Source organism: Hydractinia symbiolongicarpus, chromosome 2 (genome assembly GCF_029227915.1).
Source record: "Hydractinia symbiolongicarpus strain clone_291-10 chromosome 2, HSymV2.1, whole genome shotgun sequence".
Classification (NCBI taxonomy): Eukaryota; Metazoa; Cnidaria; class Hydrozoa; order Anthoathecata; family Hydractiniidae; genus Hydractinia; species Hydractinia symbiolongicarpus.
In genome coordinates, this window is record NC_079876.1 from 1092086 (window position 1) to 1103302 (window position 11217).

At 33.3% G+C, this 11217-nt stretch overlaps 2 protein-coding genes across 2 annotated transcripts; both read right to left on the reverse strand.

The window, feature by feature from the left end:
• Positions 1-3604: 3604 nt before the first annotated feature.
• Positions 3605-4843, reverse strand: LOC130627108 (uncharacterized). Its single transcript, XM_057441362.1, has one exon. The coding sequence runs from the start codon at positions 4841-4843 to the stop codon at positions 3605-3607; it is 1239 nt and encodes a 412-aa protein (XP_057297345.1).
• A 455-nt stretch (positions 4844-5298) lies between these two features.
• Positions 5299-7650, reverse strand: LOC130627125 (uncharacterized). The gene has a single exon (XM_057441363.1). The coding sequence runs from the start codon at positions 7648-7650 to the stop codon at positions 5299-5301; it is 2352 nt and encodes a 783-aa protein (XP_057297346.1).
• Positions 7651-11217: the final 3567 nt, after the last annotated feature.

Below are 11217 nucleotides of genomic sequence, written 5' to 3' on the forward strand. Positions count from 1 at the left end.
CACACAATGGTTGAGCAGGGTAATTACAATATTATTAAAATGGCAAGTTACTGCACAGGCTCCCTTTTACTTGCAAATGGACTTATAGACTGGAATCCAAAGAGATTGGGATTATAATATGCGTCATAAGTGGATATGTTAAGATTTACTAATTATGTGTATTTTTTTTCAAAAATCAAACAATAAAAAAAGAAACATTTTTAAACAACTTCTATCTTTTGTCAACAGGACACAACTGAAGGCATTAAAAAACGTTTAAAAAGTTCTTTTTAATATCACTTACATATTTTTGGGGTAAACGTAAGCTGGTGTATTAACGTATTTTAATGCCTCCATAATCGTAATATCATTATATAATTTTATATATATTAGAAAGAGGGAAATGACGCATAGTAAGTACATTATAACTTTTAAGAGACTATGAATTCAATAAACAGCAAAAATAATGGTTTGCATGCAATAGAAACAGACTTTTCAATACACATTATTCAATTATTCTCTCAACAATAGGAATTTTGTGTCAACAGGACACCAGTTGAAGGCATTGAAAAATGCTTTGAAACGAATATTTAAGAGCACACTAAATCAAAACTGTATAACTTAGCATTTTTTAGTGCCTCCAATAGTAAAAGGCAAGAACAAAGACCAATTGGTATGCCAGTTTATTGAAGAGAGTAGTGAATATAAAAAGCAGCACAAGATCAATACAAAACTGTTCCAGTTACAGCCAAATAGAAAATTTACTTTCCTAAAGTGAAAGTAAAATTTTTACTTTGGCATTCTGAAACAGTGACAGTACAGGGACAGCCGCTTTGTTCTTGCCTTTCAATTTTTTTTGGAATATTTTTTTCAAACTTCTTTTCCCAATATTGTTTAAATCTATCAGTGTCTTTAAAATCATTATTTTTCCAAAAGTGGAAGAATTTGTTTGTGAGTGGGCCGGGATGTTTTTTACGGTACTCTTTGTACCTAGCCCAAAGTTCTTTATCTTCGCTTTGGTTTTCTGAAAAAAATGGTATATAAAATTGATGATACATATAATGTCCATATAATACATTTCATTTTAAACTATGCAGAAAAAAGTCACCTGCCCTCAATTATAAATCACAAATACAAAACTGGAAAAATTAAGGAGCAGCAACATGCAATCACCTGGTTTTAATAAATGCAACATTTCATATGCATTGAGATTGTCTGTTAGATTTTTGCGGTAACGTTATGTAAGTTTCACAATACAATTAATTAGTTTAGCCAATTAATAGCAAAATGTCAGAAATTTGCTTAGCGTCTTTTATTGGTAAATAATAACACACACAAAAAAATTACTTTCTCTCTTTTTCTCTTCTTTTATTTTAGCCAATTCAAGTTGCATCTCCTTGAAAACACTCTTATAATCTTCAACTAAAAAAAGTTATTAAGGTGATTTTACTGAAAAATATGATAAGAATCAATAAAAAAGATGTTTTTTATTATCATTTAATCAACTTACTTTCTTTTTTGTTTTGTTGTTGTAAAGTTTTTATTTCCTTCTTTAAGTTTTTAATTGTTTCATTCTGTTCAGTAACTAAAGTCAAACACAATAACTTACATTAATCAATAAAAAATATATAAATAAACAACTGTTTTAAACTATATATCTTATAATATTAGTATTATGAAATAAAATGCACTAACAATATTGAACGTTTTTGTGATATTATGTACCTGGAAAGTATTAAGCTTTAAATTGGTAAAATGTGTTAATAAACAGTGATTGTCACACAAAACAATTGCTTACTTTTTCTTTCCAGACTTGTCTGGAGCAACCTGTCTTCCTCCAAAGCGTCAATTTTCATATAATGGGCATGTAATTGTATACTATCTCCAGCCATCTTATATTTATATCTTATATATCTATATACCTACAAACAAAATGTCAAAAATCATCATGTGAATTGTTATAAGTCAATTAAATATTATAAAACTCCATTAATTTAAATTTTAGTTTTAAAAATCATTTGTTGAAGACCGTAAACGACAGAATAACAACCTGCTGCCAATTGCCAAATAAATTAAGTAAGCTCAATAAGAACCCCTACCTAAATAAGCGTTGCTAAATAATTTTTATAACACTAAGAACCTTATTATTAGCTTAAAAGTGGGAACATTACGTAAGAAATTTAGTCTTTTGAAAAAAATTGCTGCTTACTGTTTAAAAGTGTGTTATATATCATTCTAATTTTTAGTTGAAAATTTGTTATGAAAAACATCAACAATAATTATTTCTCATTACCAAGGCCTACCGAATAATGCGGCAAGATATAGGTCTAAACTTTAAACCGAACAACATGCAGTTATTTATCGTTCACGGTAAAATTGCCTTGACTTTTAGTTCATAGAATTTACTTTAATGTGAATAAAAATTAGGAGATTTCGCAAGATTTTTCTTAAAAACGAAATTCCTTCACTATTCTATTCCAAAATAAAAATATTACATTTTCCTAAAAGGTCTAATTTTATGAAATTGATCATTGATGCACAAATTATTCTGCTATCTCTAACAGCAGCTATTAACGCAAAAGTACCATTGTGAGTTTGCAAGCTGTTTTAAAAATGAATGGACAAAAACTCAAAAAATTTTCACATAAAAGTAAGTTGCATTTAACGAAGTGCACCACGAGAAGGTAAGCCATAGGTCTTTGCACTTCACCTAAAAAGACATAAAGCTAAGTCTTTATGATTCTACCCTTTTTAGGTTTGCACACACATTAAAGTTATCAAGATCTTCACATTGCACTTGCCTAGACAGTCATTTACACATGCTTTCCAACTACCACAGCCAAATGAAGGCTATAATAAGTGGTCTCACATATGAAACAAACTGTTTGCATATTACAGTACATGTGCTTGATAACAGTTGGTGGAGATTGAAAAGCAGTTTAGAACATATTATTAAAGTGAAATGTTATTGGACAATTTTGGAAAAACTTATACATTTTTTTTGAACTTATAACAGGTTGAATCATAATGTGAAATCTTATTATTTTAAAAATTATTTCAAAATCCACCTGTGTGTGCAATTTTAAGAGATTTCTGCATTGAAATGATAATTTTTATGTTGTGGAGAAAAAAAGTTATTTAAAATCTAGGAAATTTTTAAGTAAGTAAGTTTTTAAAATGTAATAATGAGTTTTAAAAAAATTCTGTCAAAATAAATCATGAAGCAAAGTATATTAAGAAGAAAATTCAACTATATAACCTATATACAAAAAAATAATTTTCAATACAGGAATCCCTTTTCATTAAATGTCATCCACAGAATTCTTCTTGCAAGAATCATCTCATCCTGCACAGGAATCATCTCATCCTGTCTTGTACTGTGAAATAACATGATACTTTATTCAGAAAAGAAACAATGTAAAATAAATTCTGTGCACAGTATTTTTTATGAATTGGTATAATAACATTTTACATAAAATGAAGTAAATGTTTTTTATTTGTCACTCCAACTGAATTGAATTGGTTGATTAATTTTCAATTATTAAATTCTTTTCCAAATAAAGTATCAAAAAGGCACAAAGATATAAATATATCATATAATTCTAACTGGATATGCAAACAATTGTTACATCACTTGACTGTAAACAATGTTTGGTGTATAGCATTTATGCTGAACATACCCTTGTGCTTCTGTTTGATGAATCTTTACCTTAACATCTTCAAAGGAACGTGCACGTGAAAATGCAACATATAATTGTCCATGAGAAAAGCATGACCTGTGAAGATAAATTCCAACTTTATTAAATGTTTGTCCCTGAGATTTATTAATTGTCATAGCATAGGCCAAACGTATAGGAAACTGAAGTCTTCGTAACTGAAAAGGAAGACCAGTGTCAGAAGGCGCTAATTGAATTCTAGGTATTAGCACTCTTTTACCAGTAGCAACACCAGTAATGATTTCAGCATCAATTACATGTTGCCTTAACTGTTGTACTATTAATCTAGTGCCATTACATAATCCATGTTTTAAATCTAGATTTCGAAGAAGCATTATTACTGCACCCAGTTTTAGTTGCAAGTTGTGTGGTGGCATACCAGAAGGTGTAATTGAATTAAGAAACTCGACTGGATAAAGTGCAATTTCTTCAGGATCGTCTGAAACTACAGAGTCAGCACTGTTATATGTTACTATTTCCCCTGGAATTTTATTTAATATCTTGTTATTAATATCAAGGGCAACATCATTTGTAGGGGTCAGAATAATCCTACTGGCAAAATCTGCCAAGTTACAATCTCCAAACACTGCATCAACATGTGATTGATCATTCTGCTCACGGATAATGCAAGTTTCTGGTATTTCAATGCTATTCGTAAATGGCGCTGTTGCTTTTGTAGGTAAAATACCATCACCAAGTTGTAAAAGCCAGTTTGCAAAAATCTGCTGATTCTGTCCAGCTCTCATATTGTGTGTAAGCTTAAATACCTGAACAGTTGGCCAAATATAGGAGCTTTTAAGACATGTTTCTACAATTGCAGCAGGTCTGGCTCTCTTTACTACTGGCAAAATTTGTCGAAAGTCCCCTCCTAAAAGAATGACTTTTCCTCCAAATAAGTTGTCAACATTAGAAATATCCCTAAACATGGTCTCGATAGCTTGAAGGGCATGCTTGGGGATCATTGATGCTTCATCAAAAATGTATAAGTCTTGTTGCATCAGGAATGTGGCATGATTACTGGTAGGAGGAACATTGCAAGTACTTGTCTCCACAATCGGCACAAGCAATCTAAAAAGACTGTGAACAGTCCTCCCTCCATCTAAAAGTGTTGCTGCAATGCCGGTCCAAGCAGATGTACCAACTTTCATTCCTCTGCGCTTTAATTCTTTTATGATGTAATTATAAGTGTAAGTTTTGCCTGTTCCACCTGGACCATCGATAAAAAATTAACGGTTATTTTGAGGAGAGTTATTATGGACATTCATAACAGCCCTAATGATTGTATCAGCTGCTTCTAATTGTTCAGGATTTAATGTGGAACGGATATTATCAGCTTCTTGACCAAGATAAACTAAATCAGCTGGAGGTTCTACTGGTGCTTCTTCTGTTTCAGGAAGACCAAAGTCTGAAAGTCTTTTCCCTGACTGACCTATAATACCAGCTATAAAACCTAGTGCAGCCTGTTCAGCCTGATAATCTTGCATAGTACTAAGAAAGTCTTCTATCATACTATTTCTATGGGTAAGCCATAACGTCAAAGGATCATTGACCTCACAATGACTTAAAATAAATGAGAATGTCTGTCGAAGCTGCCAAGGTGTACCTATGGTGGCAATTTGTAAAAGAGGGCATTCCATTCATTATTATCTTGAAGAAGTCCCCTAGCTAAACATGCTTCACGAAAGGTTGGGAATAACTCTCCATTAAATGTTCTTAATGACTCAAAGGAGGTAGCTCCTGGAACATGAAGAAGTAATATTCTTAAATAAAATCTCTCACCCTCACTGGGTTGGGCACAATATAATCTAGTGACAATTTTTTCACCACCTCGTTGCCTTGTACACCAAGCATGTTCTTTAAACACAAAATGATATGGTATATTGGCATACAGATGCTCCCGAGCAGCAACATTGCGCTGATTTAATTTAAACCAAGCTGTTAGGTGGGTATCATGTTCATCTGCCCTCTCAAGTGCTGCTGCTTCATTACCAGCTCTAAAATACACTTGTTGTTGTTCAGGAAGGTGCATTGATAATCGAAAAATAGTATGTGACTGCTTATGTAGCTCAAAAGAAAATAGACGCCAGGCAGCTTCGGGAGCTGAAACATACCTAGCATCTAAAAATGTTTTGACTTCATTATGGTCAAGTTTCTCTTGTATTTGTATATTTGCACAGTCATGACCTTTATAAATATACTTATAGAGGTACTTAACAGATTTTATAGAAACACAGGCCTCAACGTTAATATGTGCGTGATATTTTTCTGTCAAGTAAGGATTGTATGGAACAATCCACCTATTATCAAGTTCCATGTTACGAATTTGAAATGTTCTACCATTATTCCTTCTTCGATACAGTGGATATCCATTAGCATTTAAAATTGTGGAATTAGAAAATTCTTTTGAAAAGTTTTTAGAACAATTGCCCTCTTTCATACAAGATGAGTTAGGATTAAGATACCCACATGGACCATGAACCATAGTAGACTTAACAATTTCATAAAGATTTTGATCAGCTGGATCTGGTATTTCAGCACAAATAGAAATGTCAATATCATCAGCTGTACGTAATTTATGCTCATTACATAAATTAACAAGCATATGGCAGTGAGGAAGTCCTCGCTTTTGAAATTCTATTACATGAACATATGCCACTGTACGTCCTAAAACATGATTCTTATAAATATCTTTAACCAACTGATTTAATTTTAATTTAAAAACCCTAGAGACCAAGTCAGGGCGATCACATGCATAAAGACCAGGCAGTAGGTTTTCAGTTATTTCAGGCCATTTGGGGTTGCATGTAAAAGTCAAAAAGAGGTCTGGTTTTCCAAATTTAGGAACAATGGCCATAGCATCTAAATAATTCTGATGCATATTCCTAAGGGAACCAGAAAAAGTTGATGGTAAAATAATCATCCTACCAGGCTGAAGGTTGCGATGCTCAGCTTCTGCATGTAAATGGTCCATAAGACCAACATAAGAGGCTGCCCTTAACCGTGTTTGGTTTCGACGAATATAATCAAGTCGCTCTCCTTCAACCCTACAATAACAGTCCACTATGTACTGCTGAAAAAGTTTACGGCCATAGTGTAGAGAACTAAAACATTGTCTTATTGCAATACGATATGCACAAAACTGCAACCTTGTAACGCGTTGCCGGGTGGCAGTTTGTCGTTCCAGAACATGGTTAATAGAATTATGCCAACCTGCATCTCCTCTAGGGAAAAACATTGGGTAAATCATAGGATCTAGGTTAGCAGACATGGTAGATATATTGACTAATGCATGATCCCTTGGATAGATTACTATGTCCCTTTGAGCAGGGGGAGCACCATCTTCCCCAATGAAAATAGCAGCCACTTCTTCATGAGAAGGAGTATTGTACCGCCGTCTATCTGGCCCAGCTTTCATCATCATTTTCACAATAGATGGTGTCCTATTTTCTTGTATAGCCCTTGTGTTTTCCTCTTGTTCTACCTGTGCCATATTTTTGTATGCAGCAATGAAAGGTGACTCTCTGTCCATCACCTGCTGAAGAATATGCATTACATCTTGACGACATTGAGCATTTGCTGGATTATCCATTCTCGCATTAAATGCTTCACCCGCCTCTATTATATATAACTGACTGTAAGAGAGACGTACATTAGCTGCTGGATGCAAGCAGCCAACCCGATGATAAAGTTGTCCACACAGTCTAAAACATGGTGGACCATTCCCCGGAGGTGGTCTTAAGTCTGCACCAAATGAACCAAATGAAAAGGCATTATTGTAAATTCTTATGTCCTTTTGGAAATGTTTTGCAGCAGGAGTACCCCCAGTTAACAATTCCCTAAGTTCTAAAGGATGGGGTGAAAGAGGTTCTAGTCGAACTTTCCCAGATTGACAACACTTAAAATGGTTTTCCCCCACAAATTTCAGTGCCTGACTGTATGGACACAACTTATCCATTGCTCCTAAATTAAATGCATGAACAGGCCTAATGTGACACTGCCGCGCAATATTACCTTGTCCTCTGCCATTTGCTCTGATAGCGGCACGGTCTTCTCGCATATAGGCAGCATGTTGTTCTGCCTAGCATTGCGAACAATGTTGTCCTCTTCAGCTCTAATTGCAACAGCATGCGTAACATATGCTCTTCTTTGAGCATCCGCTACATCAATATCATCTGCTAGTCTAGCAATAACAGGTGCAGGGGGGCGTTCATCATCTGCAACAACAACATTTTGTTGCAATGGCCTGTTCCTTTCAATGGGATCAGTTGTGTTAGGTTGATGCATAAAAAATCTCTCAAAAGCATTAACAACACTTGTAAATACAGATGACATTTTTCTGAACTCGTATAATAAAGCAAAACATAAAAATGTTAATAATCTAAATAATAATAAAAAAAAACAAAAAAAACAAAAACAAATAGCTGACGATGTCGCATCTGGCGCTCCAGGCAGTGAGATTTCACCAGGAGATAGGCTATAGATAGCTAAACTAAAACAAAGTAAAATAAATTCAAAAAATAATGGAACAAACCAAATTAATCTATAAATATACTTCTCTGGCTAAACTGTTTCTCCAATCAGATCAAAAATGAAAGCAAAACAGGTCTTCTCGTTCCCGTTGCGCCTGACGGATCCGTTTGTTTATATTTGCGTTGCCCGGGTACGGTCTTTTACAATATAAACCAATAAGCTTCCTTGTTTAAGCCGTCTTGGCCAATAGAACGCTTTGTTAATTTTCTTGCTCGACCGCAGCTTAATGATGACGAAAACTATAATGCGACGTGTTACGGGTGTAAAAAGGCATTATTATAGCATTGATATTGGGTTATTTTAAGAACTAAATAAACCCCTTTCTCCCCCAATTTCTCGTATAAAGATACCAAAGTATCACCCTGCATTATTCCATTTTCTAACTGCTGACACAAAATGTTAAAAAATATAACCAGGCGCTTAAAAAACCAATGCTCAAAAGTGTGCCACGGATTTAAAGGTTTACAACATCATTATGGAATAAGCAAGATATTTCATTGCTTATAATGTCATACAAAAAATATTGGATCTGTCCACAAAATTTGCAAGAGCTATTGCTTGCAACACAGATAATATTTCATACTTAAATGTCATCCTTTCAAAAATTTAATGTTAAAAAAACAGTAAAAACATGAAATAGAAATTATTTAAAATTCAATAATTATGACCTTTCCAAAAAATTTTCCTTAAAAAGGTCTGACAGCAGTAAAACCGTCAATCCCAATCGACAAAATTTAGGCATTTTGCATGCACACATAATGTTCTTAGCATTAAAATCTCTAAAATTGTCCACAATACCAAATTGTAAGTATTCGTTTGACAAAGTTGGTTGATATACCAACGAAATTTTACGTATTAATAACTTTTGTCATTCTTACTGATTTGTTGGTTATTCCCTTATTAAATTGTGTATACATATATATATATATATATATATATATATATATATATATATATATATATATATATATATATATATATATATATATATATATATATATATATATATATATATATATATATATATATATATATATATATATATATATATATATATATATCTATATAAATGGAAAGTCACCCCAGCCTTTCCTGTATGTTTTTTAAACTAAATTCTAAACTCTAAATGTAAAAAAAATGTAACTCCTTCCTACGAATCACCACACTTAAACTACATACCAAAATTACTACATGTTAAATAAAAATCCTTTTGTCATATTGCATGCAACCGATGTATAAGTTTAGTTACACAAAATGTTAAAAATACATCTTAAAAAGAGTCCTTAGCTATCCTTAAATATCTTCTAATATAAGCTTAAAAGGTCCAAACAATCCACAACAACACACAGCAACATATATAAAACTCACAGGTTATTTAAATATAACTGAAGCTAGGCATCAAAATCATGGGTACATATATATAAATTCCTAGGTAGCTAGGCTGGTGGTGGTTGGCTTTATGATGCTAGCTATAAAATATGTCTGACATCAATAATATCATCAAAACTTGAAAAAAAAACATGAAAAAACTTTACAGAACCTTGCTATGATTAATTTATAAAACCATGCTCTTCTTCAAATGTTTTTTTAAAGATTTATTTTGAATGAAAGAGTAGAGAATAGTAAAAAAGAACAGCCATCTTTTTCGTAAACACAATTTTCGTTTTATGCTAGGAACTTCATTTAACAGTCCGTATGCTTTGTGAATATCTAATACCGTTTGATATGTAGCGATACCTATATATATATATATGCTCATATAGATTTTTTGGCATAAGGGTATATATATTTATATCGTTATTAGCAGCGGGTTATATATTTACACCTTATGTGCGATTTCTATGAAGTACATCCCTAATTTTTTTAGTTAAATTTTAGCGTACAACCACGTCATAAAAAAGTGACCCGTGATTTCCGTGTCGTGGACTCACAGTTTTACTCACGCAAGGGAATTAATATATAAGATCTCACCACTAAAGCCCATGAGACTTATAGTATTTAAAGATATTTTCATTTTTGATGAGACGCTGAATAAAAGAAGTTTAATCGCCGGCAAACGAAAACCTGCGATTTCCCGTAAATCCCGGACTCGGCCCGTATAGTCAAAAGTATACAAAGAAAATACCCGGGGTGTAAACTCTTTTCCCGAACGATTTTTTAAATTACTATTTCACCACTAAAGCCCATGAGACTTGTAGTTTTTAAAAATGTTTTCATTTTTGATGAGACGCTGAATAAAAGAAGTTTAATTGCCGGCAAACGAAAACCCGCGACTTCCCGTAAATCCCGGACTCGGCCCGTATAGTCAAAAGTATACAAATAATGTACCCAGGGAGTAAACTCATTTCCCGAACGATTTTTTAAATTAATTTTCACCACTAAAACGCATGAGACTTGTAGTTTTCAGAAATGTTTTCATTTTTGATGAGACGCTTAATGAAAGTTGTTTAATCGCCGGCAAACGAAAACCCGCGATTTCCCGTAAATCCCGGGCTTGGCCCGTATAGTCGAATGTATACAAAGAAAGTACCCTGTGAGTAAACTCATTTCCCGAACGAATTTTTAAATTATTTTTTCACCACTAAAACGCATGAGACATGTAGTTTTCAGAAATGTTTTCATTTTTGATGAGACGCCTAATAAAAGTGGTTTAATCGCCGGCAAACGAAAACCCGCGATTTCCCGTAAATCCCAGACTCGGCCCGCATAGTCAAAAGTATACAAAGGAAGTACCCAGGGAGTAAACTCATTTCCCGAACGATTTTTTAAATTATTTTTTCACCACTAAAACGCATGAGACTTGTAGTTTTCAAAAATGTTCTCATTTTTGATGAGACGCTGAATAAAAGAAGTTTAATCGCCGGTAAACGAAAACCTGCGATTTCCCGTAAATCCCGGACTCGGCCCGTATAGTCAAAAGTATACAAAGAAAGTACCCAGGGTGTAAACTCATTTCCCGAACGATTTTTTAAATTATTATTTCACCACTAAA